The sequence below is a fragment of the Canis aureus genome, chromosome 19 (assembly GCF_053574225.1).
Source record: "Canis aureus isolate CA01 chromosome 19, VMU_Caureus_v.1.0, whole genome shotgun sequence".
In the NCBI taxonomy this organism is placed as follows: domain Eukaryota; kingdom Metazoa; phylum Chordata; class Mammalia; order Carnivora; family Canidae; genus Canis; species Canis aureus.
Window position 1 is genome coordinate 52377997 of NC_135629.1, and position 13093 is coordinate 52391089.

Sequence of the window (13093 nt, forward strand, 5' to 3'; positions counted from 1 at the left end):
CCGCCTCCGGAACGGCGAGTTTCGGCTAGCCCCGCCCTCAGCCCCGCCCCCGGAATGCCCTGAGTTCGGCCAGCCCCGCCCCCAGCCTCGTCACCGCCCCTGGCCCCGCCTCCGGAACGCCCCGAGCTTCGGCTAGCCCCGCCCCCTGCCTCGTCACCGCCCCTGGCCCCGCCTCCGGAACGCCCCGAGCTTCGGCTAGCCCCGCCCCCTGCCTCGTCACCGCCCCTGGCCCCGCCTCCGGGCCGCGCCGGAGCTTCAGCCACGCCTTCCGGGCTCGGGCCTGGTTCCCAGCCGCATCCTCCGCGCTCCGTCCGGGTCGCCGCGACTCTGTCGCTGGGACCGGACCATGTTCCCGCAGGAGGAAAGCTGAAAGTCCGTCCGCTGCCGGAGGCGGCGGCCACCGCTCTGCTGGCACCCCCGCCCTCCGCCGCCCGCTGGCCTCCCCGGGACGAGATCCCGAAGCCCCTCAGCCGCCAGCGGAAGTGGGTGTCGGCCGGATCATGGCGACTTTGGCCGACCTGCCGGACTCAGTCCTGTTGGAGATCTTCTCCTACCTCCCGGTCCGGGACCGGATCCGCATCTCCAGGTGCCGGCCCGCACCCCGCGCGGGGAGGTGGCGGGAAGGCCGGGGCCGGGGCCGGGGCCGGGGCCGGGGTTGTTCTAACGGCGGGTCCCCTCCCCCAGGGTTTGTCACCGCTGGAAGAGGCTGGTGGACGACCGGTGGCTCTGGCGACATGTCGACCTGACGCTGTACACGGTACGCGGGGCCGACCGGGCGGGCGTGGGCCGCGGTGGGGCGTCTGGCCCTCGAACCCCGGATTTGGAGCTTGGCAGCCCGGGGCGCGTCGGGCAACGTCGCTTGCCTGCTCCTCAGCCTGTTTCCCCATCGCCCAACCGGGGATAAGCGAGATCGTGCAGGGAGAGAGCTTAGAGCCGCGTCTGGCACACAGTGAGCATATGACAAAAGTTAGTTGCTTACATCGTGTATTAATGAGTTTTCCTGGAGAAATCATTTTCCAGATTCAACTTAATTTCCAGAATTTATTTCCTGAGTAGCGCAACCAAACCTTTTTACACTTTTCCCCATTTGCATCGTATTTATTTTTCCTGTTTTATTTAGCATGAACTATTTCAAATATATTATAGAAACGTGTAGAGGATTATATCTGAAACCAACTAGGCATTCATCACCCAGATTTTTTTTTTTTTTTTTTTTTTTTTTTAAGATTTTATGTATTGGGCACCTGGCTGGCTCAGTGGTTGAGCATCTGCCTTCAGCTCGGGTCGTGGTCCCAGGATCCTGGGATCAAGTCCTGCATTGGGCTCCCCTCGGGGAGCCTGTGAGAGCCTGGATCCCAGGACCCCAGGATCAACAACCTGAGCTGAAGGCAGACGCTCAACCACTGAGCCACCCAGGTGTCCCATCATCACCTAGACTTCTCTCTCTCTCTCTTTTTTTTTTTTTTTTTAAGATTTTTAATTTATTTATTCATGAGAGACAAAGAGAGAGAGAGAGGCAGAGACACAGAGGGAGAAGGAGGCTCCATGCAGGGAGCCTGATGTGGGACTCGATCCCAGGACTCCAGGATCACGCCTTGGGCTGAAGGCGGCGCTAAACCGCTGAGCCATCCGGGCTGCCCAGATTTTTTTTTTTTTTTTTAAGAATTTATTTATTTATTCATGAGGGGGAGAGAGAGAGAGAGAGAGAGAGAGAGAGAGAAAGAAAAAGAAAATAAAAGAAAGAAAGAAGAGAGAAAGAAAAAAGAAAAAAAGAAAAGAAAAGAAAAGAAAAGAAAGAAAAGAAAAAAGAAAAGAAAAGAAAAAAGACACAGGCAGAGGGAGAAACAGGCTCCATGCAGGGTCGCGGGACTCGGTCCTGGGTCCCCAGGATCACGTCCGGGCCAAGGCAGTGCTAAACCGCTAAGCCAACCAGGCTGCCCTACCCAGATTTAACCCACTTTGATTTTTGGTCATTTTTGCCGCACATCATGTGAAACATACATGCAAAGGTTTACGTATACATATATACACATGACATTTATAGATATATTCGTTACATTTTTTTGAAGCTGTCCTCAGAGGTAGCCACTATTGTAAAATGCGTTTGTAGTCTTCCGTTCACATTTTTATTTCCTTCCTGTGTGAGTGCAGGGAAGCAATATGTAATTTTGTTAATGTTTTCCTAAAATTTAAATAATGGTATTCTATTTAGGTAAATAAATGCTTCTTATTATATATCCACCCACAACTAGCTTTATTCACACAACATTGCTTTTGAGATTTATTTTGACTGAGAATGTAAATCTAGTTCATTCCTTTTAAATTGTTAAATGAATATACCACAATTTATCTGTTTTCCTGTTGACAGACATTTAGTTATTTCCAACTTTCTACTATTATAAATAAGTGTTATAAAGGAATATTTCAGACTTGCCTGTGTATATAAATTACCTAAGGATCTTGTTAAAATGCTGATTCTGATTCAGTGAACTGGATGGGGCCCCAGATTCCAAATTTCGAATAACCTCCAGGGTTTATGCTATGCATTTTTTCTGCCTTTTTTTTTTTTAAAGGTAAAATGTACCTACAATAAAATGCACAGTGCTTCCAATATTTTGTTTTCTAGTAATTAACTTTCCAGGGTTAATTTTTGCAGCTTTCACCATTTACTATGTTGTGATTATTCTTATTTATAACATGGCTCTAATTTACTCTGGACAGTTCTAGCCTTTTTCAGTTTTGTGTTGCTTATTTCTACTGGCAGTGGTCATTAAGAAAGGGATAAAATGCTGGTGAGTCGCTTTGCTTTCTTACTCCAGATAATGAGAATCCACTCAGTTGCTAAAGACAAATCTATTATGATCTTCTCTTTTCTTTCCCTGTTTTTGTTCAAACCTAGAAATCAAAATGATGGAATTAAATTCTCTTGCTACTCCTGTGAGGTGCAGGGTCAGGCTGGCAGGGGAAGAGCAGAAGCCCTGGGGAGCACTAGAGCCCCACCCATCTGGGGCCTGTCTGTCTCCAAGCAGCCAGGGGCCTTGGAATAATCTCCATTTCTCTCACCCTGTCACACCCATCTCTGGCTCTTACAGATGCGGCCTAAGGTCATGTGGCACCTCCTTCGCAGGTACATGGCATCCCGGCTCTATTCCCTACGGATGGGTGGCTACCTGTTCTCAGGCTCCCAGGCCCCCCAGCTGTCCCCTGCCTTGATGAGGGCCCTGGGCCAGAAGTGCCCTAACCTGAAGCGCCTCTGCTTACACGTGGCCGACCTGAGCATGGTGCCCATCACCAGCCTGCCCTGCACCCTGAGGACCCTGGAGCTGCACAGCTGTGAGATCTCCATGGCCTGGCTCCTGAAGGAGCAGGACCCCACTGTACTGCCCTTGCTTGAGTGCATCGTGCTAGACCGCGTCCCTGCCTTCCGAGATGAGCACCTGCAGGGCCTGACACGTTTCCGTGCTCTTCGGTCATTGGTGCTTGGTGGCACATACCGTGTGACAGAGACAGGGCTAGATGCAGGCCTCCAGGAGCTGAGCTACCTGCAGAGGCTGGAGGTGCTGGGTTGTACCCTCTCGGCTGACAGTACCCTCCTGGCCATCAGCCGCCACCTCCGAGATGTGCGGAAGATCCGGTTGACCGTGAGGGGCCTCTCTGCCCCTGGCCTGTCAGTCTTGGAGGGCATGCCAGCCCTGGAGAGTCTGTGCTTGCTAGGCCCTCTCATCACCCCAGAAATGCCTTCCCCAGCTGAAATCCTCTCCTCCTGCCTCACCATGCCCAAGCTCAGGGTTCTTGAGCTGCAGGGGCTGGGGTGGGAGGGTCAGGAGGCTGAGAGGATCCTGTGTAAGGGGTTGCCCCACTGTATGGTCATTGTCAGGGCCTGCCCCAAAGAGTCCATGGACTGGTGGATGTAACTGTACCACCTGTCCGTCTCGGCTTTTATTGGGGAGCCTCACATCATCTGAAAGGTACCTTGCAGTAGGCCCGTAATCAGGCTGACAGGGCCTCAAAGCCACAGGTAGGGAAAACTGAGGCCTTGGAGCCTCCAGACACTTGGAATCCCTATTTGCCAGTTGTTTGGCCTGTGACATCAGCCAGCCTCCTAGAGGGCCTGTATCCACATCTGGAAATAGGGAAGATCATAGCTACCTCATGGTTATGTTGCAAAGCCTTAACTCTTTACCAGCCCTGGGCCAAAAAGGTCCTTGATAAAGGGTCGTTCTCAGGAACAGGATGGATGCAGAAGGGTGGGGTTAGGAGTTAGGGAGACCTGAGGGGCCAAGGCCCCTTAGGAGGCTTGGAAAGACTGCCTATGCATGTGCACCCACACACCGACACACCATTGATATACCTACTTGCACACGAGAGACGTGATGAGAAAGCCAAGCAAGACTTATGCTTTCATCATCAAAAGTGTTAATGAAGGTTCTAAGTTGTATTTTCTGTACTTGGTATCCTGTATTTTCTGATTTTTCCACAATATATATTATTTTGCTATTAAAGAAAAATAATTTTTTTTCAAAAAAGCGTTTGGTTTATTCAACAAATGTTTCTTGACTGCACGCTATACCACAGGCACTGTTCTAGGCCCGGGGGCCACAGCAGTGAACAAAACAAGCCCTGAGTAGAAGGTAGGGCGATCGAGTGAATGCATTGATGGAATAATTTTAGAGACAATAAACCAGGTTCACATGATGGGCATGCTTGTGTCTGTTAGAGTGGGCGGGGCCAGCCACTCAAGTTTGGAGACCTGAGAGGTGATGAGGAACCCACTCTGGGAAGCACTGGGAAAAAGAAAAGACCAAAACACTGAGATGGGGGATAAGTTTGACATTTTTCAGGATTAGGAGGAACCGTGTGGCTGAAAGAACAAGTGATGAGCAGTGGGAAGTTAAGTCAGAGCTGATGGGGTGAGGTTGGAGGGTCCCCACAGATGGTGCAGGTTTTAGGGGTTCAGTAAGTAGCAATTCCTGCCTGCTAAGTCTGAGCCACTTGAAAGAAACAGGTGGCAGGCTGATAGTGATCAGGAACGTAGTCCCTTGAGATGAGAGTTACTTCTGATCTGAGCTGGGTAGGAGGGCGTGTGTGACTCCACAGGTTCGCCACCTGCCCACCAGCCCAGCCCTGTGGTGGGCAGAGCTAGAAGAGAAAACGGGGCTGAGCTGGTACCCTTCATTCCTTGTCTCAAGCTCCCTTATCAGAGGATCTGGGTGTCTCATGCTTTCCCACTAGCAGGTGGAGTGGAGATTCTCCATCAGGCCATATGGGGACTATGGGATGAGTACTTCCAGTGTGGCCATGGTCAGAGTCTACTTGTCCCACGCCATGGTCAAATATGGCAGTTCCAGCCCAGGGCACCTGGGGAACTAGACTGATGCAGGCTGGGGTGTTGGGACTGGAGAGGTCTCAGGTTGAGGAATGGGATCTGTTTTGAGGGTATCTGGAGACCTGAGGTCTGTTGTGGGGAGTATGATGGAGTGGCCAACCCCACTCTTACACTGGGCTCTGCCGGTCGTCCTGGAATAGGTCTCTGATGCCCTACCTGGAGCTGCTCGAGGTGGAAAAATAGTTTCCTTCTTTCCTTTCTTCTTGTTTTTCCTGCAGAAATGGAGCAACAGGCATGAAATTGGAAGTAGTGGAATACGTGGAACTGTTTCGTAGTCAGCACTAGCAAGTAGTGATGGGGGAGGAGGAGCCCTAATTTGTAATGTTTGCCAACTTCTGTGGTGTAAGTATCCCATCATGGCTGGTTTCAAGTGACCAACAGACTAACAACGGGCTCTCAAAACTCCTGCAAGTTTAGCAATGGGCCCTCCTGAGCTGGCATGAGCTGGCTTCAGCATGCCATTGGTTAGTGGTGTCTTTCTTCCAGGTATACTGAACTTTAGTGACCCCTTTCCTGGGCTTAGCTAACTCTGAGGGGGTGGTAGGGTTATGGGACATAAGACAGAGCTCCTTCCACCCCTGACTGCTGCCTTCTCCTGGGTAAGGGGTTGGGGGCTTGAGGATGCCCTTTGTATTGAATGTACCGGAGATTTGTTTTGTTTATTTTTAAATATTTTATTTATTTATTCATTAGAGACACACAGAGAGAGGTAGAGACACAGGCAGAGGAAGAAGCAGGCTCTCTGGGAGGAGCTTGATGCAGAACTCCATTCCAGGACCCCAGGATCACGACCTGAATTGAAGGCAGATACTCAACCACTGAGCCACCCAGGTGTCCCAGGCTTGTTTTAATCATGCATGGAGATAGACACAGAGACAACTGCCTTTGAAAGAAGACTATTACTTACACTTCCCAAGAGGAAGGGGCTTATTCCGTACAGAGCCACTATGGGGGAAAAAAACAGGGTCTGTAGGAGGCAAGGGTAATGGGAAAGCACAGGCATGAGCCTTTATTACCAGGCAAGGCAGGGTAGTCTAGCTGAACAAGTTTAGATTTGGCTAGTTTGAATAATTTTGGTGGGCTCTAGGTGCGAGAGGTGGTCCCTAGTTGTCTATTACTTGGTCCTGGGGTGATTTAGGGCAGAGGGAATATTGATTTGCTGTGTAAGACTAAGATCAAGGAGGTAGTTGGATTGGTCAGTTTGCATATGAAAGTGTGCTCAAAGGCACTCCTCAAGGGGTGGTCCTTACCCAGGTTTGCAAGGCCCTAAGGTGTCAAAGCACCACAAAATATTGGGGAAAATGACTAATAAGCCTCCTTTGAAAGTAAAGGATAATCACAATAGCTAACATTGAGTGTCTATTTTGTGTCAGGTACTATGCTCAGTCCTTCATGCAGCCCAATGAAGATCTCTATTGAGGTATAATTCACACAAACAAGCAGCACATATTTAGGCGCATAATTTGATGAGTCCTAACACATGTGTTCACTTGTGAAACCATCACCACAATCAAGATAACATATATCTGGGATCCCTGGGTGGTGCAGTGGTTTAGCGCCTGCCTTTGGCCCAGAGCGCGATCCTGGAGACCTGGGATTGAATCCCACATCGGGCTCCCGGTGCATGGAGCCTGCTTCTCCCTCTGCCTATGTCTCTGCCTCCCTTTCTCTCTCTCTCTCTCTCTCTCTCTGTGTGACTAACATAAATAAAAAAACTTTTAAATAAAGATTTAACGATTAAAAAAAAAAAGATAACACATATTTCCATAACCCCTTAAGGTTTCCTCGTGGCTCCTTTTAACCCTCCCTTCCTCCACCCATGTTCTCAGGCAAACGCTGATCTGCTTTCTGTCACTACAGATTATTTTTATTTTCCTAGAATTTTACGTAAGTAGAATCATGTATTATATACTTTGTGTGTGGGGAGGTGTCTTTTTGTTCACTCACTGTAATGATGTTCAGATTCATCCAAGGTGTTTAGGAATTAAACTTTGTTCCTGAGTGGAATTCTGTCATGTGGATGTGTTAGTACAATTTGTTACTTACTCGTCTTTTGGTGGGTATTTGCATTTAAACATACGTTTTATTAAAATAATTTTTCCTGATATAAAAAATAACATATGCTTGTGAAGAATTTTAACATAGAAAGTGAGGGGTGCTTGGATGGCTCAGTAGCTTAACCATCTGCCTTTGGCTCAGGTCATGATCCCAGGGTCCTGGGATCAAGCCCTTAGTAGGGCTCCTTGCTCATTGGGGAGTCTGCTTCTCCCTCTCCCTCTGCCCCTCCCCCACTTGTGCTCTTTTATTTATTATTATTATCATTTTTTAAAAGATTTTATTTATTTATTCATGAGAGAGAGAGAGAGAGAGAGAGAGAGAGAGGCAGAGGGAGAAGACAGGCTCCATGCAGGGAGCCCGATGTGGGACTCGATCCCAAGACTCCAGGATTACACCCTGGGCTGAAGGCAGGCGCTAAACCACTGAGCCACCCAGGGATCCCTGTCTTTTATTTATTAAATAAAATCTTATAAAAAACATTATAGAAAGTGAACCTCTTTCTAATCCCAGGCCCCCGAGGGAATTACCATGAGAAGTTAGATGTATAATCTTCTAGAATTTTGTCTACTGTTGGGACTTTGTAGAAAAATCAAAGATGTTACTTTTTTTAAAGAGTTTATTAATTTATTTTTAAGTAATCTCTAGACTTAATGTGGGGCTCAAACTTATGAACCCAGGATCAAGAGTTGTGTGCTCTTCCAACTGAGCCATCACACACCCTAGTCAGTGACATCTCTTAATGTCCGTTCTGAGTTTGAGACCAATCACGGGAGTTAGAGATGAAAACATCAGTGTTATGAGTAACAAAGCCTGAACTGAAGCATGATGGCTTTGCTATGCCTTGTTGGCCTTCTGATGTTTCACTGTTGCATTTGCCAAATGCACTCAGGCATGGTCCAACTGGTGAACCACAAAGCTCCTCTGGATGCTTAGTGTATGGCCCCAGCCTGGTCCAGCCCTCCTCTGGAGTCTACTGACTCCCAAAGAGAGAGAGAAAGGCCAAGATTTGAAAACACTCAGTTCCTTCTTCCAAACATGCTATAAAGATTATGAGTGTGTACGTGCAGAAGTCACATCAGCTGACGTTTGTGCTCCTTGGACTTGGAAAGCCAGAGGAATGACATTTTCTCCCTAATGGATTAAGATAGATGGATATCTGTTTTGTGTCCATCTCAGCCTGTAATAGTGATGCTATTGGCTAGGAATGCCTGGAGCACTCATCTGGGCCCCTACTACTGGCAGCAAGCCACCACAGACACTGCCCTGACTGAACCACAACCTTGTGGTTCTTATTATGATTGCAAGACACACCTTATTAACAAGTATCAGATAACTTTGAAAAATAAGATTTATTACTCACAAGTTTTGGAGGGAACATGGCATACCCAAGATTGCCAGGAAAGAGAGAAAAGAAAGAGAGAGAGAGAGCACATAGACCTGGGGGTTCTGTCTTTATTGGTGGTTAAGGGGGTGGAGGCCCTAGGGTTTTGTGGATTCACTCTTTATTGATGAATTTTGTTAACCATAAAAATAAAACAGTTATTTTCCCAGCAAAAAATGGGTTTATTCAGGAATAACAGAATTACACTTCAGGACATGCAGGTTATGGCAAAACCATAGGCAAGTCTGGAGAACAAAGGAGAGGAATGCTCTTTTACAGAGGAAAGGGGGAATTTGGGAGGGGTTGTTAGAAGCAAAAAGTCCATTGGAGTAAAGGGAGAGTTTGAAGTATATGGCTTCTCATTGGCTGAGGTGTGCAAGGCTCTCATTGGCTGGGCTATTGCTGAGCTAGGAAAAAAAATCTTCCCTCCAACTGCTGGTATAGTAAAGGTACAGGCTGCTTGTTGAGAATACAAGGTAGTCTCTTCCCATTAGTTCTGCAAAGGGCCACAAGAGGGGGTATACTACTCCTTCTGGCCTCCTGACTCCATTTTCCTTTATTCTTTTTTTTTTTTTTTTTTTTTTAAGTGGGGTCCATACCCAGCATGGAGCTCAACATGGGGCTTAAACTTAGGGCCCTGAGATCAAGACCTGAGCTGAGATCAAGAGTTGGATGTTTAACCAACAGAGCCACCCAGGTGCCCTACTCCTGACTCTATTTCATTTTATTTTTAAAGATGTTATTTATTTATTCATGAGAGACACACACAGAGAGAGAGAGAGAGAGAGAGAGAGAGAGAGGCAGAGACACAGGCAGAGGGAGAAGCAGGTTCCCCACAGGGAGCCTGATGTGGGACTCGATCCCAGGATCCTGGGATCACGATTTGAGCCAAAGGCAGATGCTCAACCACTGAGCAACCCAGGTGTCCCTCCTGACTCCGTTTTAAGTGAGATTTCCTTTACTCAGCTTTGCAAAATGGATGCCTCTTTAATTAAAAGCTTAATGTCAGGCACTTACACTGCACCTCCTTAAAAAGATGTTCCCTGGGCTCACTTACTCCTTCCTACACAAGAACAGCCTTTTTCTAACTAACCTTTAATATACTTATAGATCTTATGGTTGGAGTGTTCTTATTTCAATAGACCTTTTCTCCCTCTTGCAATAATCCTTTTGAATGAAGTCTCTCTTTACCAATATCCAGAATTATTTTTGACAATGATAAACAAACAAAAATTCTTTGAGTCATTTTTGAGTCCTTGCCCTAAAACTACACAAATCCATCAGCAGATAGCCATCAGCTCTATCTTAATTTTAGCATCAGAGCTGGTCCCACTCCTTCCATTCTCCCTGGCCATCTTTCAGCTATCTCCATCTGTCATTGGGATTATTGCCTTAACTTTCTAGTTGTCCTCCCTGATTCTATCTTTGCATCCCTAGAGTCACACAACAGACAAGGAGAACTTAAAAAAAAAATACACATCAGGGCAGCCTAGGTGGCTCAGCGGTTTAGTGCCGCCTTCAGTCCAGGGCCTGATCCTGGGGACCCCTAATTGAGTCCCACGTCAGGCTCCCTGCATGGTGCCTGCTTCTCCCTCTGCCTGTGTCTCTGCCTCTCTCTCTGTGTGTCTCTCATGAATAAATAAATACAATCTTAAAAAAAAATACACATCAGATAATGTTGCTCCTACAGCTCAAAACCCTTCAGGGGTACCCCCATTGCACTCAGGTAAAATCCACCATTCTTACATTTGCCCAGATGGCCTTGTATGATCTGATTCTATTGCTTCTCTGACTTCACTTCCAGCTAGTCTCCATCTTGCCCAACTCACTTCAAACATTTTAGACACTGGGCTTCTCCCATTTAGAGGCTAAACCTCTCCTACTTTAGGGCCTTTGCATTCTCACCCCAGAAATTCAGTCTTTCCCTAAATTCCTTCAACCAGATTGCTGGGAGTGAAGTGGAAATACTGTATGCACATGATTCTGGGCCTTAGTTTTCTCATCTGTCAAACCATTGTTCCTCTTGACCTCAAACACCAGGCAGATGTTATAACCAAAGGGATAATGGTATGGGAAAATGCTCTTTCAAGTGAGAAGTGTTGACCTTAACAATAAAACTAGTGGGGGCTCTTGGGTGGCTCAGTGGTTGAGCATCTGCCTTTGGCTCAGGTCGTGATCCCGGGGTCCTGGAATCGAGTCCCCCATTGGGCTTCCTGCATGGAGTCTGCTTCTCCCTCTGCCTGTGTCTCTGCCTCTCTCTGTGTGTCTCTCATGAATAAATCAATAAGATCTTTGAAAAAACAAAACAATAAAATTGGTGGTTATTTTACCAGCAAAAATTTAGGCTTATTTACAAATAGCAAAAAATTGCAACCCCAGGCCCAAGCAAACTTTGGCAAAACCATAGGTAAAAACAAACAAACAAACAAACAAACATAGGTAAGTGCCAACAACAAAGTAGGGTATCTTTTTTTTTTTTTAATAGAGGAGAAAGGGGGACTTGGGAGGGGCTGTTACGATCTAAAAGTCCATTGAAATAAACCGGGCATTTGAAATAGAGTGGCTTCTCATTGGTTGAGCTATTGCTGGGGGAGGAAGAAATCTTCCTGCCTTCTGCAGGGATAGTAAATTAGATCCACTTGGTCCCTCTCTTCCTGTTCGATTTGCAAGTGACAACTAGTGCTGGGCATAAAGCTCTCCCTGCCTGTCTCCCGAATCCCTTCTAAATGAGGTTTCCTTTTATTAATTTTCACAGAACTTCCCAATAGGGAAGCAGTTTTAGGGTCGGTTTCAAGAACAGCTGCTTGAGACAGTAATACCCTTACTTCCCAGAAGATGGCAGCACGTCACCGTATTTGTCAGGTAGATTATTTTGCCCTCTCAGGAATAGTGAGAAGTTGCTAATATTTGTATACTGCTTCACTTTTCATAAATGGGGAAAATGAAAGGAATGTATATTTTTGGCATCTCCTGTATTGCCTGGATACTTTGATTTACATCTGTGATTTAAATCAAAGCATGTCCCTCATCTCTCAGACCTCCCCAAAAACAAACAAATGGGAAATGAAGCAATTAAAAGGATGTATATATAGTGTCTAGGAGTAAACCTAACTGAAATATACGACCTTTTTTTAAAAAAAGATTTTATTCATTTATTCATGAGAGACACATGGTGAGAAGCAGAGACAAAGGCAGAGGGAGAAGCAGGCTCCCTGCAGGAAGCCCAATTGCAGGACTCAATCCCAGACCCCGGGATCAGGACCTGAGCCAAAGGCAGATGCTCAATCATTGAGCCACCCAGGGGCCCCTGCCTTCTGTATTTTAAATGAGAACTGTTAAAAGGATTCAAGTATGGATGATCTTAAATGTGCTGCGTGAAGGAAGCCTTGCACAAATGTATATATTATATGATTCTATTTAGATGGGAGTTCTGAGGAAAAAAAAGTAATCTGTAGTGCAAAACTGAAGAACAGTGGTTGGGGGGAAGTTTTGGGTGCAAAGGGATAAGAACTTCCTTAAGTGAGGATAACTATATTTTGAGAGACATTTGGATGGCATAGATGTATTTATCAAAACTCAAGTAACATACACTTTAGATTTAATTTCACTTTATGTAAATTTTTCCTCAAAAAATGTTGTATGCAAATATTAAGCTGTAGTTGATATATATATATTGAAAAATACGGGAAGATAGGTACTGATGTCAAATGTTACTTTGAAAATCATGTAAAAAAAGTTGGATGGGTAGATGGAAGGATGGATAAATATGTGATAATGCATTTATAGGAAAAAGCTAATGGTACAATCTAGGTGATGCTCATAAGGTGTAACTATGAAATTCCTAAAAATTGCAATATACTTGAAAATTTGGATATTAAATTATTAGGGAGAAAGCTCAATCAATACACTTGGGGGATATATTGTTTATGGAAATCCTGTTTAAGATGTAAATACAAAAGGAGGGGCGCCTGGGTGGCTCACCTGGTTAAGTGGCTGACTCCTGACTTAGCTCAGGTCATGATCTCAGGGTTCTGGGATTGAGCATGATATTGGCTCTGCACTGGGTGTGGAGCCTGCTTAAGACTCTCTCTCTCCCCCCTCCCCCACCTCTTGGGCACACTCACTCTCAAGAAAATATGTAAATACAAAAAATATCTGGCTGCATCAAAATTTAATATAGAATTGAAATATAGGAAGCAAGCCAGAAGGCATATGTAATATAAAAAAAGATGAAGGAATAAATCCAGGAAATACCACTTACTCCTATG

General features: G+C 46.1%; 1 protein-coding gene across 1 annotated transcript; it reads left to right on the forward strand.

The window, feature by feature from the left end:
* Nucleotides 1–245: 245 nt before the first annotated feature.
* FBXL12 (F-box and leucine rich repeat protein 12) lies at nt 246–4526 on the forward strand. Its single transcript, XM_077860029.1, has 3 exons — nt 246–586; nt 685–757; nt 3093–4526. The coding sequence occupies exons 1-3, from the start codon at nt 501–503 to the stop codon at nt 3912–3914; spliced, it is 981 nt and encodes a 326-aa protein (XP_077716155.1). The 5' UTR covers nt 246–500; the 3' UTR covers nt 3915–4526.
* Nucleotides 4527–13093: the final 8567 nt, after the last annotated feature.

What these genes read in the sequence shown, in the direction of transcription:
- FBXL12 (XM_077860029.1), top strand. Translation starts at nt 501, where the DNA reads ATGGCGACTTTGGCCGACCTGCCGGACTCAGTCCTGTTGGAGATCTTC. An exon ending in GACCGGATCCGCATCTCCAG is followed by an intron (nt 587 to 684) that starts GTGCCGGCCCGC and finishes CCCCTCCCCCAG; the next exon opens with GGTTTGTCACCGCTGGAAGA. An exon ending in TCGACCTGACGCTGTACACG is followed by an intron (nt 758 to 3,092) that starts GTACGCGGGGCC and finishes TGGCTCTTACAG; the next exon opens with ATGCGGCCTAAGGTCATGTG.